Genomic DNA, 18,935 nt, shown 5'->3' with positions numbered 1-18,935 from the left:
TGTGATTTTTTTCTTAATAAGAATATGAAGCAAAGTGGTATATAGGATAAAAAAAGTCAAAACTTTGAACAGATTCAAAATCACCAACATATGCATGCAATTTATCAAGTACTTCCAACGAGTTTTTGATACTCCAAAAGTAATTAATTCCAGTATTGTTAAAGGCCTTATTTGAACAATTTATTATCAGGTTTTTTATTGTACCAAGTGTATTAGTAAGTAAAACAGACAATTTATAGTAGTGAAACAATGGCTTGAAGATGAAATAAATCTACATTTGTAAGGATTTTTGTGTAGCTTCAGCAGCCAGTATATATTTGGGACTTGCATTGTATTTGGTTCTGCTTGTAAAGAAGTAGCTAAACGTTTGTGTTTGTTACAGATGTCGTTTTCTGAAAATGAAGTCAGTTGGAATGTTGGTGAATTCGTGATTTCATTCTTCAAGAACCTCTATATAAAATTTACGTCAAACAGTAATGATATTATTAGCAGCTTTATCAGCCGGGACAAAAACAAATTCCTTGGCTAGTTCTTTTAGTTTATGTTTGATACGCGAAAAAGGGTTTTATGGTTTTTGTTAAGAGTAAAATGTTCTGTAAAATGTAGTATTCGAATATCAACTATCTTAATTACTGAATTAAAAAAAGAGTCCAAAGATTTTTTATCAGCTTTTTCCCGTTTTGTTTTACCCATTTCAAACAGTAGGCACGGAGTGAGTCGTGGATGATATTACGACACTCATTCCAATTAATAATGATGCCGACAATAAAAATATTGATAATTTAATTCAAATACTAGTAGACATGAAATACGAACAAAAGATTTGAAAAACATAAGTTATCTGCTTACCGTGTCCCGATTAAGTGTATTTCACATTATGGAACTAAATTACTGATTTATGTTATTTATATACTTATTAACTATTGGTTATTCTATTTTCACGACATCATTCATATACTATACAATTTTCGCGATGTTGTCTCACAATGAGTTAAATCAGTGTTCAGTAGTTTCATGTTTATCAGCAATGCCAGTAGTTTTGTGTGTAAACCACAATCACTTTATACTCAAATTTTACTAGAATTTTATGCCCTCACCGTTGCTGAGGGGCATTAAGTATTACGCTTGTCTGTCTGTACGTACGTCCCAAAATCGGTTTCTGTTATCCACAACCAAATGTTTTATAACTTTAAGTTAATACTACAAACACAGATCAAGTTTGAATTTGGGTAGCGTCACTTTTACCATTATACAGGTATATGTCCTTTTTACAATTGGAAAAATTGCTGAATTTTTCGTTTCCATTCTTATTTAAGTTTGACTCAACCAAACTTATTCATAATGCTTATTACCACAAAACATAGACTAAGTATAAATTTGGGTAGCGTAATTTTACCATTCTTGAATTATGCCCCTTTACAAACTATAGATTTCCTCAAACAAATGTTATGAAACTTGTATGCAATGCTTGTTACCACAAAACACAGATCAATTTTGAATTTGGAAAGCGTCACTTATACGTCATTTATACTATTGATGGCCGTACATTGACCTATAATGGTTTACTTTTTTAAATTGATATTTGGATGGAGAGTTGTCTCATTGGCACTCACACCACACTTTCCTATATCTAACTATACCCCTTTACTAATGGAAAAATTGATAAAAAAATTCCGTTTCCTTTCTTTTAGTTTAGTTTGCCTTAAGTAAATGTTATGAAACTTATAAACAATGCTTATTAACACAAAACACAGATTAAGTTCAAATTTGGGAAGAGTCACTTTTACAAACGGGGGCATCATCCATTTCCCATGGACACATTCACCATTTTTTAATCTTATTCGGATAGAACCGTTACTATTTTTGTGAAATATACAGGGAAAACCGCAATATATGCATGATAAAATCTAAACAGAGAAATCACATTTTAACTCTGTACTTTATTTTCCACCAAAACTTCCAAAATTAGCATTAATTGCATTCGGGTCAAATGTACCAGAACTGCTGCTGCTGCTGCTGCTGCTGCTGCTGCTGCTGCTGCTGCTGCTGCTTGAAGAACCACCACTGCTTGACGAAGAACTACCGCTACCAAACCCAGAACCACTTCCAAATCCCCCAGAAGTTCCTCCACTGCCTGATCCACTACCAAAACCGGAACCACTTCCGAATCCTCCAGAAGACTCGCCACTGCCGGATTCACTCCCTGATCCACTACCAAAACCAGAACCACTTCCAAATCCTCCAGAAGATCCACCACTGCCAGATCCGCTGCTCTGTCCAAAACCACTTCCTCCAAAACCACCACTTCCAGATCCACTTTCTGATCCACTTCCAGACCCGCTGCTCTGTCCGAAACCACTCCCTCCAAATCCACCACTTCCAGATCCACTTCCAGATCCGCTGCTCTGACCAAACCCACTTCCTCCAAATCCACCACTTGCAGATCCACTTCCACTGCCAGATCCGCTGCTCTGTCCAAAACCACTTCCTCCAAATCCACCACTTGCAGATCCACTTCCTGACCCACTTCCAGATCCGCTGCTCTGGCCAAAACCACTGCCTCCAAAACCACCACTTGCAGATCCACTTCCACTTCCAGACCCGCTGCTTTGTCCAAAACCACTTCCTCCAAATCCACCACTTGCAGATCCACTTCCACTTCCAGATCCGCTGCTCTGTCCAAAACCACTTCCTCCAAATCCACCACTGGCAGATCCACTTCCTGACCCACTTCCAGATCCGCTGCTCTGGCCAAAACCACTGCCTCCAAATCCACCACTTGCAGATCCACTTCCTGACCCACTTCCAGATCCGCTGCTCTGGCCAAAACCACTGCCTCCAAAACCACCACTTGCAGATCCACTTCCACTTCCAGACCCGCTGCTTTGTCCAAAACCACTTCCTCCAAATCCACCACTTGCAGATCCACTTCCACTTTCAGATCCGCTGCTCTGTCCAAAACCACTTCCTCCAAATCCACCACTGGCAGATCCACTTCCTGACCCACTTCCAGATCCGCTGCTCTGGCCAAAACCACTGCCTCCAAATCCACCACTTGCAGATCCACTTCCTGACCCACTTCCAGATCCGCTGCTCTGGCCAAAACCACTGCCTCCAAAACCACCACTTGCAGATCCACTTCCACTTCCAGACCCGCTGCTTTGTCCAAAACCACTTCCTCCAAATCCACCATTTGCAGATCCACTTCCACTTTCAGATCCGCTGCTCTGTCCAAAACCACTTCCTCCAAATCCACCACTGGCAGATCCACTTCCTGACCCACTTCCAGATCCGCTGCTCTGGCCAAAACCACTGCCTCCAAATCCACCATTTGCAGATCCACTTCCAGATCCACTTCCAGAACCGCTGCTCTGTCCAAACCCACTTCCTCCAAATCCACCACTTCCAGATCCACTTCCAGACCCGCTGCTCTGTCCAAACCCACTTCCTCCAAATCCACCACTTGCAGAGCCACTTCCAGACCCGCTGCTCTGACCAAAACCACTTCCTCCAAATCCACCACTTGCCGATTCACTTCCACTTCCAGATCCGCTGCTCTGACCAAAACCACTTCCTCCGAATCCACTACTTGCAGATCCGCTACCAGATCCGCTGCTCTGACCAAAACCACTTCCTCCGAATCCACCACTTGCAGATCCACTTCCACTTCCAGATCCGCTGCTCTGTCCAAAACCACTTCCTCCGAATCCACCACTTGCAGATCCACTTCCACTTCCAGATCCGCTGCTCTGTCCGAACCCACTTCCTCCGAATCCTCCAGTAGACCCACCAGTTTTAGATCCACTTTCAGACCCGCCGCTCATTCCAAAGCCTAAGGCATTTGGATCAAACGTACCTAAAAAATAAAAAAGCTACTCTTTCTGAGAAAGATAGTATTAATAACTGAATTTCTATTATTGAAATACAAATGCGTATCCTCAACATCTACAAATAGCACACCCAATTAAAAACGACACAAAAAGAAAAGAATGCATTTACTGATTAAAATTGTATAAAATGACCATAACAAATTGTCATCTTTTTAAATGTTGTATGGAACTCTAGGGGTGAGGTATATAGCCACATCTTATTTTAAGAGTAAAAGGGGAGAGACAATTCTTAAATACTAGGATATGTTTGTGGTCTTTAAAACTGAAAACAATAAAAGGTTTTACAAATATTCTAAACCCAAGCATTTCCCTTTGAAACATGATAAAAAAAAAAAATCTTTTGCCATAAAGGAAACTCAGAATCAGATTCTATCAGTGTTACGGTATAGATAATTTTTGTATGACCTTTTATTTTATTTATCTGCTTTCATAAAGCGCTGAAAAATCATTATCATTGTTTTTTGACAATTCCTTATTTGAATTTACTTTTTTTGTTGTTGCTAGAATGCATTTTTTAAATTCGGCAATCACATTAGTAAAATGAAATGGTAAAAAGTTATTATATACAGTATTGTATATGCTCATTTTAAAACTAATTAATATCACCTGTCACTAATATGACCTATACTTTTTTGTTATCGTTATGTTAAAGCAAGAAGGAGGTTATATAACCTCATTGGTTGAAGCAAATACAGTGTCGGTCTGAATGAGCCTCGTCGCATAGACAACTAAGATTTTGATTCACAAATGTACCTTTCGTTCCTAGAATATGGGAACAATTGAACATTCACAATATATGTACGGACATCTCGTATTATATATAAGTGCATTTCAGTTACTATAGTCTGTGGTTTTTATATTAATCGGGAAACCTTGTCAAACAAATCGTGTATACAAATTATTAGAGCTTTTAGTATATCAAGATTATCCCCGAAATAAAGTAGCAGATGGTTAAAGATTAAAATATGCTTTCGTGTTTGTATATTGAAAAGACTGTAGAGATCTAGCCATAAAATGTGCATCTTTATCAAATTTAGTTTATACATGCAGGAGTTTGATGTGAAAGTATGGTACACTTTTAGGATGATGCAAGTGCCATGTGACACCCATCACAGTGTTGTTATCGTTTATAATAGACGAAACGCGCGTCTAGCGCAGAAATAAAATTTCTCAATCGCGGCATCTATGATGACTTTATTTTTGTTTGATAAAGGAAAGGAGTATCAGAATCCAAAATTTTCTTTTGACTAAAGAAATCAGATGGAAAGACAGACAATAGTCTACAAAACCCTGATAAGAAACAAAAGAACAATTAATGAATTTTATTTAACAAAAGCACTTATATGTATAACTTGGTACTTATGTCAACGGTTTTCTGTAAGACTAAGACACTAGAAAGGTCAAGATTGTTCAAGATATTTTTATCATTATTGTCCTCTAGTCATCTGACAGATAAAATTCATATCAGTTCAAAGAGTAATTGATTTGACTAAACTGAAGCGTCAGCAGGATTAGGTCTCCAAGTAAATAATAGAAATACTAGAACGTTCATCGCATATACTTTTAGTTTGTAAACGCTAGCAATTTAAATGATGTTCAAAGATTTGATATACAGTTTTAACAGCTTACCATCTGATTGTATCAGAACGGGAAGAAATAATCCAAGCAACAAGAATACAGTTCTGGCCATGGTGTCACGTAAAATGAGGGTTTAGTTTATGACTTATCTTAATGAAGGCTATTCTTCTGACCTTTTGATTATATTAGAATACGTGACAATGATGTATATAAACTCGTCATAGATACCAGGACTAAATTTAGTATATACGCCAGACGCGCGTTTCGTCTACAAAAGACTCATCAGTGACGCTCGAATCCAAAAAAAATAAAAATGCCAAATAAAGTACAAAGTTCAAGAGCATTGAGAACCAAAATTCCTAAAAGTTTTGCCAAATACAGCTAAGGTAATCTATGCCTGAGGTATACCTTTATTAGTCTTGGGGAGATTATATTTGATGGCCGATATGAACCAAACCCTTTCATTGGAATAAAGCATGCACATCGGTACTGGCATGCAAATACGAATGTTAACAACTATGTTATTAGAATTTGTTGTTACAAACTTTTAAAATTGATTTTAGATTAAGGAATACATCTCCCCTATGCAAAGGTCTTGATCATTACACGGCTTTGGCTATTCTATTTGTCCATGGAGGTTTAAACGCTGTATCTTGTGCAAAACAATGGCACCGTTAATTTGATTGTTTCTTTACCCTGCAGTTTTAGCTAAAATTCATTTTAAACTGGCTACAATTTCGCAGGAGTCGTAACAAAACTGTGAACGTAATACGGAATGAGAAGACAAAGTTCTATGACAAACTGATCGGAAAGCTTAGAACGACCATGTCTTCAACCAAAATTTGGTGGAATTTAGCCTACCGCATAACCAACCTAAAATCTCGAGACATGAATATCCCGCCTATCAATTTAAACAGCTCTATTATTGAGGACGACAAACAAAAGACCGAGGCATTTAATGACTATTTTGCGTCGCAGTCTAATATTGACGATAGCAACAAACTACTGCCTAGGGACGACACCCCTCCAGATAGACGATTAAGTAGTATCGTTTTCGAAACGTACGAAGTTAAAGACATTCTTCAAACTTTAAATGTCAACAAGGCTTCGGGGCCTGATGCTATAAGCGGTCGTATTCTCAAGCCGGTTGCCGATATTATAGCAAAACCACTACGCGCTATTTTCAACTTAAGTCTTAGAACGAAGTTGTTCCCGTCCGCATGGAAGCTAGCTAATGTAATTCCTTGTTTTAAGAATGACGATAAAAGCATACTTAGTAATTATCGACCAATATCTCTTCTATCGGTGATGAGTAAAGTTTTCGAGCGTTGTGTATATAAGCACGTATTTAACTTCATACGAGTTTTGATTTCCGAGCACCAGTCTGGTTTCATGCCTAACGATTCGACCAGAAATCAGCTTTTATACATTTGTAACGTTCTTAGCAAAGCCTTAGACGAAGGCAAAGATATCAGGTTCATATTTTTCGATATAAGTAAAGCCTTCGACCGTGTGTGGCATAAGGGATTGCTCTATAAGTTGCAAATGATGGGGATTGTTGGTGACCTTCTCCTGTGGCTTAAAGATTACTTGTCGAACAGAAAACAAAGGGTGGTCATAAACGGAGTAGAATCTTCCTGGGCTGATGTAAATGCTGGAGTACCCCAGGGTTCAATTCTCGGGCCCTTGCTGTTCCTTATTTATATTAATGACATTATTAACGAAGTAAGCTGTAGGATTAAACTATTTGCGGATGATACATGTATTTATGCTGTTGTAGATAATCCACTGGTTTCGTCGATTTCTTTAAACAACAACTTGTGTAAAATAAATAGCTGGGCGGATAAATGGTTAGTAAATTTTAACCCGTCTAAGACAGAATCCATCGTATTCTCACGCAAAAGCGAACCAGATTATCATCCCCCTTTGAATATGAATGGCGTCATTATAAAAAGAGTTCAAACTCATAAGCACTTGGGATTAACTTTCTCGAGTGATGGGACATGGAATCATCACATTGAAAACATTATTTCAAAGACGTTACCTCGACTAAACTTACTGCGTCGCCTAAAATTTAGGCTAGACAGAAGATCTCTTGAAAATATGTATTTTAGCTGTGTTCGCCCATTACTTGAATATGTTGATGTTGTCTGGGATAACTGTCCCGAATACTTAAAAGCAAAGCTTGAACATGTAAATTACGATGCTACACGCATCGTTATTGGTGCAACAAAACTCACCAGTCTACGTTTACTTTTGGCTGAATGCGGATGGGAGACTCTTCAACAGCGAAGAGATAAGCATAAACTTTTACTTTTTCATAATATGGTGAATGGAAAGACCCCGTGTTATTTAAATGATATCCTTCCCGATCAGTTTAGAAACATTCATCAGTATAGAACTCGTTCTGCAAATAATTTTCCATCAGTACCCTGTCGAACTACTTATCATATGAATAGTTTCCTTCCATCAACAGTTCGACTATGGAATAGCATCCCCCCAGATATAAAAAATGCTGGTTCTATCGCGCCACTTAAAGCATTTCTAAAGATAAATCATTCTATACCAAATTATTATTATGCAGGCAGTAGACTAGGCCAGATATATCATGCCCGAATCCGTACCGAGAGCAGTAGTCTTAGGGATCACTTGTATCAGAAAAATTTGGAATCAGATCCATTTTGTAAATGTAAACAGATAGAAACCTCAGAACACTTCCTTCTAAACTGTCCCAATTATCATCGAACTCGTGAAGCCCTTTTTGTAAACCTAGTTGGTACACTTAACATAGAAATGTTACTATATGGTAATCCGAACATTACCGATATAGACAATAAAAAGAACTTTCTTATTGTCCAAGACTATATATTGAAAACTAAGAGATTCACATAATTATTCTTGTTGGCCCAACAACATGTCACCCAATATTAAAAATACTATCTGCATTATATTTTAATTTCCATTACATTTGATTTCTTTTTCCATGATATTATATTATATAATTGTACATTTTCTGTCCATTGTAATTGATTTTGCCATTTAAAAGGAGAGGAATTTGTATAAGTGACTTGTCACTTGTTTTCCAATCCATTGTATTGTATTTATGTTCGCATTTATTTATCTGTTTCTGAATACAATATTGTTTACACTAAAATTCATTGAAATGGATAGAATTTTCATAACTTTTGCAGATTTTTGGGACAATATGTACGCTTATTGTATGCTGAATATTCCGACTACTATAAACGCCAACGAGACATTAATTCTATAACACGAAATAAATGTGAGAGATAAAACAAACAATCAATATCGATGTTGACTAGTAAGTATTATGAAAACTGGAAACGACATCTTACAATATTATATCTGCAAGTTCGTCATATTTGTAATGTATAACTTTATTGAAATTATTTCTTTATTCATGTTTGTAATGTATAAATTTGTTATAATGATTTTTTTATTCTTATTTGTTATGTATAAATTTATTAAATGATTTATTTATTTATATTTGTAATGTATAAATTTATGAAAATGATTTATTTATTCATATTTGTAATGTATACATTTTTTTATTTTTTTTTATTAAATATGTTGGAATTCACATCTCTCATAAGACCACTGTATCATCTGCAGATGTTCAGAGTTGAATAATATATCACAACAAAGTAAAGCCTTCGATTGTAAATTAATGTTTATTAAAAAAAATCTTTATAGGATAAACAGGATTGGAAAACTCTTTTTTATTTGTATGGTCATGTATATAATAGATATAATAGTTTTGATTTGGACATTGATCCAATTGTAATCTGATTCTTTCACATCTTAAGAATGTTTAGAAGAGATCATTGAAATTTGTCAACATATGTATGAGTAGGACATACGAAGTCAAATAATTTATCATAACACGCAAATCGAAGGTTTTTCAAATACAAAAGAACGATATTTTTTGTTTACTGAAATATAAATTATCGAATTGATCTGAATCATTCAGTCAACGTAAATATGAATTTTCACTTGAATGTTCCTAAATTGAACTTTTTTAAAAGAAACAAATGAAGGATTATGACATATGAAGGAAAGATCAATTTGGTGCTGGATATCTTGACTAGCAATCATTTGCATTGATCTAATGTTATGTTAGACGTCATGGGGTATGTGCCATACAACTATAAATAATAAGATAAAAGAAAGAATATATATGTCAATTTGGTCACATCTGCTAGTTATATATCAAACTCATCCCCGTCTCGTACATTGCGCTTTCTATAACTTTTTTTTCTGAAAACAGGTTATACAATTTTATTTGCGTTTATAATTTAATTATTTAAAAAAAAAGTAGCGTTTCATTAGTTAGATTTTAGTTAAAAGACTGAAAGATCAGTATGTATTTAGATAAATTCCAAGATATGCACGCAGAAATATCTAATTTGGATTTTTGTTTTAGGTGGACAAAATGCGTCTGTGTGCACTCTTAGTTATTCTCATCTTTGCTTCGGCTTCTGTAGAAGGTAAGTCTTAATATATTATAATTGATATATGCATATCTTAGGTCTAGATTATTTTCATTTAATGTATTTTCATTCAAAAGTGTAACATTTGATGCACTTAATTAAAACACAAATTATAAAAAATAATGAATAAAAAGGTAAATTGTTGAGTCGGCGATGACATTTTATATTTCCTGAGTCAAATGATGTCATTTTACATTTACCGATTCAAGCGATGACATTTTATACTTAATAATGTCCAAATATTAACGAAACTGTAACAGTTGTTTCTTTTTTTTCTTTTATCTAAATTCTTATATTTTGTTATAACCCTACAAGTAAACATGTTTAAACCCGCAGCATTCTGTATGTGCCTGTCATATCTGCTCTTTGGTAGTTTTTTTTACACAAATCAGGCCGTTGATGTTCTCGCTTTTACTTTTTTTGTCCATGTCGGGATCTTTTAAAACTTGCTATGCTGTATGAGTTTTCCTGATTGGTGAAAGCCGCACAGGTACCCACATTTGCTCAAATTTATGTTCATTTGTCGCTGGTGGATATGTTGTCCCTTGTTAATCATACCACTTCTATATTAATATTAAAATATGCAGTTTGGTTGTACTTTTCTATTTATTAACTTTCCTTTAAACGTCTAAGTAAAATCAGTTGTGAATAGAATAGGGGCGGTTCCTCCTTCAGTATAAATAATGGTTCGATCGTTAATAAAATTCTAATTTTGGTAAAATTTCATTTGTAAAATGTTAATGACAATGTTATAGTTATGCTATTGACTTAAATCGTAATCTTGGCGAATTATGGAATAGATTTGAATTCACTTTTAAAATGTTGTATCTTTTCTATCCTTAGTTCATATTTCACCTTAAATTTTTGAAGGCATTTTTGCAGATAGATAGTCAGCTTTATTTTGGATACTTCACGAATTTCGGATTTGGTCAAATGCATTTATACATATAAGCCGATACACATTCTGTCATGATAGATCGAAGGCATTACCCTCATTCGCAATGCTCTACAAATCTACGATTTGTCTTTTGTTTCTCTTTGTGAATAATGTATCGTTTAATGAATCTTTGTTATTTCTCTATGCTTATCGTTTTATTTAGGGAGTATTCCAGTTGTTGAAGGGTGTAACAACCGGTTACAGGGTAATCAGGTGGAAAGGAATGGCATTATAGAATCAGAGAAGGTTGTAGTCAGCTGTGATGAACAAGGTAAGACGGTACGCTTACAGGAAATTTCAAATTTGCTAAAGTAAAGCTAACATATATAAGTGCCAGTTGTTTGTGATAAGATTCACTTTACATATCATAACTCTAGAATATACAAACAGTATACAAAATTTCAATCCTGGTATCTATGATGAATTTATATACATATAAAAGAGGGACGAAAGATACCAAAGGGACAGTCAAACTAATAAATCTAAAACAAACTGACAACGCCATGGCTAAAAATGAAAAAGACAAACAGAAAAACAACAGCACACATGACACAACATAGAAAACTAAAGAATAAACAACACGAACCCCACCAAAAACTAGGGGTGATCTCAGGTGTTCCGGAAGGGTAAGCAGATCCTGCTCCACATGTGGCACCCGTCGTGTTGCTTATGTGATTACAAATCCGGTAAATAGTATAATTCGTTCGATCACATTTATGAAAGCGAAGGGGATTGTAGTTACGACGTAAATAACATATCCGATATCATTTGTGAAACGGTTATTCCATAACGGTCAACCAACTCGTTATGGCGTCCGTAAAATGAACGAAGGGATGATTTCAACTTCACCATTTGGAACTCTTGGTTTAATAGCTTCCTTGTGAGCAGCAACCCTCTATCAAAAAAATCTTGATAGGAAATGCAAGCACGGGAATATCGTATCAATTGGGAGATATATACCCCGTATGCAGGTGCTGCTGGAATGTATACATATAAGAACACGATATCCTGGGTATAAGTCAATGTCAAAGCAACCGAACATGAGTCCTCGCAAATAAAATAAACTTTAAAAACTTAAGCATAAAATGCCATACGTTTAACCAAGGATTTGTATAGTGACTATACAAATCCTTGGTTTAACATAATAAATATTTGAGGATTGACTTAGCCAAAAGTTTTCATTTTGACGTTAAACAGCAATTGTTTATAGATGAATTGTAAAAATCAGAAAGAGGATTTAAAATTTCTCAGTTTATAGCTATCTGCGTCAATGTTATTCGAATTAGTTGGTTTTGGTGCCTGATTGAAATGTTTGTTAGTACATTTACAATAGAATCCTTGAGTGTTAAGATAATACAACAAATATCACTTAATCATATGCGAATTGAATTCCCTATAGTTTTGAGCGATTCGCTAAAATATGTATGTATTATATATGACTCTCATTCTACACTATAAACAAAGAAAGAGGACAATTACCATTACAGTAAAAAAAACTAATGTTTTCCCCCATTTATTGATATTTTGTTGCAGAGAGTGTAGATTTTTTGGATGTTGGGATGGAAGAAGTCTTAAATATGGTAGGTTTACAAACAAGGAATGTTGTTTATCCGATGTTGTCGTTGTAAGCGACCGGATAATTTGAAAATTGAAAATCAAACTCATCGTGTGTATTAGGGATTTTTTGGTTTTTTTTTATCAATTCCAAATGTAAATATTAGAAGCTGACTTGACTTCCTGTTGCATTATTTTTCTTTCGTTATTGTCACCTACAGATAAAACTGAAAATTTATTATTGTTCTGCGTTGTGGTTTTTTTTAATCTGATAGTAGTGCACACGCTAAAATGTCTCCCCGTCTTAACTAACCATTGAATTTATGTTGATACTCCTGTATATAAATCTTTACTACAACTATCGCATAACCTTAACAAGATTCAAGGAAATAAAGTCAAGGTCAGATAAACCAAACTGGCCTGAAATACATGTACACCTTGCAATAATTTTATACACCAAATATACTTTAACTGTAGTTGACATTTTACACATAGTATCTACGGGAAATAAATTTAAACTGGAAAACTGTACCTTGCCAGACAGACCTGCACACCTTACAATCAGCAGGAAACTAGAAATTGACCAATGAACCGTGAAAATGAGGTCATTGTCAAATAATAATTTCCAGACAAACATATACACCTTACAATAATTCCATGCACCAAATATAGTTGACCTATTGCTTGGAGTACAAAATAAAAAAATAAAAAACTTAACATTGAGCAATGAACCGTAAAAATGAGGTCACGGTCAAATAAAACATGCCAGTTGGTCATGTACATTTCACAATCATTTCATACACCAAATATAAAAGACCTGTTGCATGCTTATAGTATCTGAGAAATTGACTTGTCTACGAAAACTTAACCTTGGTCACTAATCCATGAAATGAGGTCGAGGTCAAATGACACCTGCTAGTTGAACATGTACATTTTACAATCATTTCATAAACCAGTACTCCTATTGCTTATAGTATCTGATATATGGACTTTTTCACTAAAACTTAACCTTGGTCACTTGTCCATGAAGTGAGGTCGATTTCTAGTGAAAACTGTCTGATTGACATGAGGACCTTGCAAGGTATGCACATACGAAATATAGTTATTCTACTACTCATATAAAGAAATTCAGAAACTAAACGTTTAATCATGAACATGAAATCAAGGACAATCATATGACAGACAGAAACTTCGTAACATAAGGCATGTATATACAAAAAAGGAGGGATCCCGGTCTCCAACCTTCCTAAATTTTAAGGTTTTATGAAGTAGCCGGATCACTATTCCTGTGTCGAGCTTTCTGCGACAGAAGTCGTAGGCTTGACAACTAACTATAATAACAGAAAAAGAAAAATGAAAGAGCAAAAACTATCAGCAAGATAGGATTTTAAAAAAAGTCAACATTACCGTGTCGATTTACTCCGTATATGCGTTGCTGCCTTCGATCAAATTTTTATAACTTTTTCTTGTTTTTCGTTGTTTTTATTTTCTTGTAAATTATAATACAAAGTCTATTTTTCTATACATATATGATATATATAAAAATAACCAGCAAGTCAATATCCATATATTAACCAACAAAGTCCGAAATGTCATTATAATGTAATGAATGAGCAATTTTCCCTAATTAAAGATTTTTTATCCACTATTTTAAGTTATTGTCTCGCTTTCTTTTCGCAGAATGTCAGATAAATGGATTCCAATTCTACGGCGGCTGCAACGACGGCGTTTTTATTTTTTACAAAGCTTTATTATATCATAGATAAGCAGACCTGGAGGCGTTATTTCTCGAAAACAGAAACCTTATCATGACTACGACCTTTACGTCTGTCATATGTTCAATATCCTTGTCCTTTTATTCATGGTTCAGTGACTGTTCTTTAAACAAATACATTTTTGTTGAGTGAAATACTACTTGTAACTTGTTATGAGTAATAGGATGACTATATTTGGAATACGACTTCCCTGCAAAAGTTACATGTTTGTCAGGTAGAGTTCACCTGACCTTCACCTCATTAAATGGAGCAGTGATCAAGGTTAAAGTTGCGTGGTCAAGTACGTATTTCCAATACCATATTCATTTCATGTCAACTTTATTTGGTGTATGAAATGATTGTCAGCTGGCATTTCATCTGTCCTTGGACTCAGTTAATCACATTATGGTGCATTTGCAAATGTTATAGGTTTTTGTAGTTATGTAGATTTCTCAGATATTATAAGCTGTATCGAACGATTGTAAGCTGACCATGACTGTCTTTCAGGGTTTATATGACCTTGTCTTCATTGTTAGGGTTCAATAGTTAATGATAAGTTTGTTCATATAAAGTCTGTCTATCAGACACCATAAGCATTATGTTAAAGTCATAAGAAACGAGTGACCGGTGAAAAATAATGTTCTTCCAATTCTTAAACCAATGCATACAAACATCATAAACTTAGTCTTCTGTGCTCGAATTTATCATTTTTTTCGTGTAAATTTCGTATAATCGTCATTTTTTTTTTCAATCGGTCAGTGTTGTTGTGAAAATATGGCAGGTAATTAAAGTTCGTGTTTTGAGGCCGAAGTTTAACGATTGTCACCTGTTTGTCAACAATTGACGAAAAATAAACCAATAAGCATGGAATTTGAGCACGTGTTTAACATGTAAATTCAGATAATAGTTTATTTTAAGGACATCCATGCGTATTGTGGTCACCGGATTTTTACGAGATGGGTCACACTGAGGTCACCTTGCATACGGAAAATATATCGGGGGAATTGCTTGCTGAAAGGAAGCAATTCAAATAAAGTAAACTTCTTCTAAATATGAATAATTTAAAGAATTTTCTTCAGAACAAAGTATATGTACATAAGTTTTACAATGAAAACTATCCATTGAGTTATAAAAAACATATGCATTAATTTTTTTTTATTTGAGGTTTCTTATGACTTTAATTAACTGTATATGGTTTATTATAATCCTGGTACCTTTGATAACTAATTATGGAATGATTGTAAGGTTACCTTTACACCATGTAACTAATAATATCTTTCTGGCAGGGTGCATTTGACCTTGACGTTATTTTCTATGTTCGTTTGACAATGTTCAGATTTGTTGGTAAGATCCGTTTCTGATGACATCTCATGAGTTTTCATTTGAGAAAGGACCACTATACTTTGTGTATTGAATGATTGTATGGTGTGAATGTTTGTCGGACACGGTTCATTTGCCCGTGACTTCATGTTCATGGAACATTGATAATGTTCAATTATGTGACACTTATAGTTAAACCTTCATATTACATAACTTCAACACGAATTAAATGATAAGTGAAATATGCGAGACATTTCAGCGTGTGCACCCTTGATGATTTTATTAGATTTCAAACTCAAATAATTAGATACATACACAATATATAAAACAGCACACACATTCAGGAAATCAAGATCTACACGAATGCCATTTTACAATGTTTGTATATTCTTTTCTTTGTGGATATTATCTCGCAAAATAATTTACATAAAAACTGTACACAGTAAAAATCATCAGCAATGCATGATCTACTATAAAATTAAATAAAAGCTCATTATTGTCTTGAAACTACTTACAATGTTTTAAACTTTTTCTAAATAGATCTGGATCAAACTAAACTGACCATAAGCATCTACCTTAATGCTGCTTATTTTACCAGCTCTAGGGAGCCCCCACGTAATTTGCATCATCATGCCATGAATTCTATGAACAATCAAATTTTTTTAGTCGAAATTCACTCATATACCCATTTACAAGCAGAGAATATCATCTTTAGAAGTAAGGGAGTAAACGTGATTCAGTCAGCAAAATCAAGTTGAGCTTTGGAATAAAACAGAATTAGCAAATTTTTCTTTTTTTTTGCTGGTGTATTATGATATCTTTTGTATTGAATAATGAATGCAAAATCTAAATTGATTGGCAGGTCATAAATCAATATAAAAGTTTACCATATGATTTAAATCTTTGGAATTTAAGAAGAGATCGATTTTAATTTGTAAATATCTTTGTAGACACAGACAACTTAGTATTGATAGATACTGGAATGGAGGAAGAATAATAAAGATACGCTGCAATTTATTTATGAAAATAAACTAAAAAAAATGATGCACATACATGTAAAATACAAATTATAAGTTTCTGTAAATATGAACAAAGAGGTGTTGGATATATAGCATTAAGACAGCACACCTTAAACAAAACTAGATGAACCTGTTTTAAATCAGATACCACAAAAAAAGTTATGAATATGTTTACAAATAGATATATCAAAACAATGAATTTTAGTTAACAATATTTAGAATAAATTCATGAATAATTTGTTATTTGAATGAACGTGAAAATTCAAACAGGTTGAATATTATATAAGACCGTTACATTCACTTCCTTCTATTCTATCTTTAAAATTAGTTTAAATATAATAAATAATAGGGAGTCTGTTTTACACACAAATTTATTATCTAGTACTACAAGTGTGGACACAGATGAGTGTGGATAGTATGTATGTTTTTTCTATATGGTGTTATTAACTATGTTGCACGATGACAACCAATCTGAGCATTATGAGTGTTATTTATTAATTTTTTTATGCCCCCACCTACAATAGTAGATGGCCATTATGTTTTCTGGTCTGTGGGTCCGTTCGTTCGTTTGTCCCGCTTTAGGTTCAAGTTTTTGGTCAAGGTAGTTTTTGATGAAGCTGAAGTCCAATCAACTCGAAACTTAGTACACATGTTCATTATGATATGATCTTTCTAATTTTAAAGCCAAATTAGACTTTTGACCCCAATTTCACGGTACATTGTGACATAGAAAATGAAAGTGGGAGTTTCAGGTTAAAGTTTTTGGTCAAAGTAGTTTTTGATGAAGCTGAAGTCCAATCAACTTGAAACTTAGTACACTTGTTGCATATGATATGATCTTTCTAATTTCAAAACTCATAACTGTTCCAAAAGTAATCTGATAGAATTTCAAGCATTTTAAGCCAATATTATCAACATCTACTAATGAGTCTTAATATGTCTACATATCTAAAAAGTCATAGTATTCAAAAGGTAATGCAAAATTATTCCTTTTCATTTTTTTGTGTTATATGGATACACATTTGAGTGATACATGTACCAATACAATATTTGTTGTGGTATGAAAGTGCAGTAATTAGCATTTACTGTAACTATGTTAATTCACACAAATTGAAAAATAAACAAATGAATGGACCAGATGCTCCGCAGAGCCCAGCTTTATACGACTGCAGAGGTCGAAGACTGAACAGTTGGGGCTAGTATTGACACAACATTCAAGCTGGAAACAGCTCTGAGTTTGGATTGTAATTAAATAGATGACACAGCTTAGGTTTCTGACACAGAATGAATGTGGTCTAATGAACTTAAAATATTTGTTTTGCTTTTGGGTTAGGAGCAATTCACTATGCTGTTGAATATTAATCCTTTCAAACAAAAATATCTGAAGAAATTTTCTTTTAAATTTCTGAAATGAAAACATTTAGAGGAGACAAACTTCAGTTAAGAGATCAGAAACTAAAAAAATGTATAATTTTTCCATTTGTAAAAGGGCATACCCTAGAAAGTGCTTGCAATCACTGAATGGTTATTAATGACTGCTTTAATTTATCAGTTGGTAATAAAGTGAATATTGCATTGTATATTGTATAATTGATTTAAGTTGACTGAACAAAGAAAGATAACTCCAATTTTCAAAGAAGATTTCATAAAGCATTGGTATTAGGTAATTCAACAACCATTCTGGACAAACTCCAATTAAGGGTCTTGAATTTACAAAAATGTTTGTTTTTGGTCCGTAATTATTAGACTGTTTGTCCCATAACCCACACAATATATCCGAACCTTCTACTTATGGTATTAAACATTGTGGTACAATTTCAGAACAATTGAAATACTTATACACAACTTTTTAAACCAACACTAGATTAAGGCTTGTTTTGGGCACCTTTGTACCCCTTATTCCTAAACCTTAGGGACCATAACCCCCAAAATCAATACCAAGCTTCCTTTTGTGGTTATAAACGTTGTGTTATAATTTTGTTGATTTCTATTTACTTATAATAAAGTTATTATCCAGAAACCATCCATCTTTCGGACAGGATACCAATTTACGACCCCAAATTTTTTGTGGTTGTATAAAAATGTTGAACATGTGCAATGAAGTATAGTTTTAGAAATCGATTAGACTGGATAGGCCTTATAATTTTTTTCCCTCCTAATTGAAGGACCATTTACACTCAGGGCCGAGTCATCAGCAGGCAATACAGATGTATTAAAACAACCTAGCATCATATTGCTAGTAGTGGGAGTAGCATTGTCCGGTAAATTTGTTCCCACTTTTTTTTTATAAAATGTATGGTTCAAATCAAAATAGAATGATTTTATCTCCTGAATACTTACATTGTACATAGAGATGATACTACTTTGACAAA

General features: G+C 34.1%; 1 protein-coding gene across 1 annotated transcript; it reads right to left on the bottom strand.

Moving 5' to 3' along the window:
* Positions 1-1,920: 1,920 nt before the first annotated feature.
* On the bottom strand, positions 1,921-5,611 carry LOC134706853 (uncharacterized). Its single transcript, XM_063566169.1, has 2 exons — positions 5,520-5,611; positions 1,921-3,856 (listed from the first exon to the last, which is right to left on the bottom strand). Exons 1-2 carry the CDS (start codon positions 5,578-5,580, stop codon positions 1,941-1,943), a joined length of 1,977 nt encoding a protein of 658 aa, XP_063422239.1. The 5' UTR covers positions 5,581-5,611; the 3' UTR covers positions 1,921-1,940.
* Positions 5,612-18,935: the final 13,324 nt, after the last annotated feature.

This window comes from Mytilus trossulus, chromosome 2 (assembly GCF_036588685.1).
Source record: "Mytilus trossulus isolate FHL-02 chromosome 2, PNRI_Mtr1.1.1.hap1, whole genome shotgun sequence".
NCBI lineage: Eukaryota > Metazoa > Mollusca > Bivalvia > Mytilida > Mytilidae > Mytilus > Mytilus trossulus.
The sequence above is the reverse complement of the archived record's forward strand: the minus strand, read 5'-3'. Positions and strand labels throughout refer to the sequence as shown.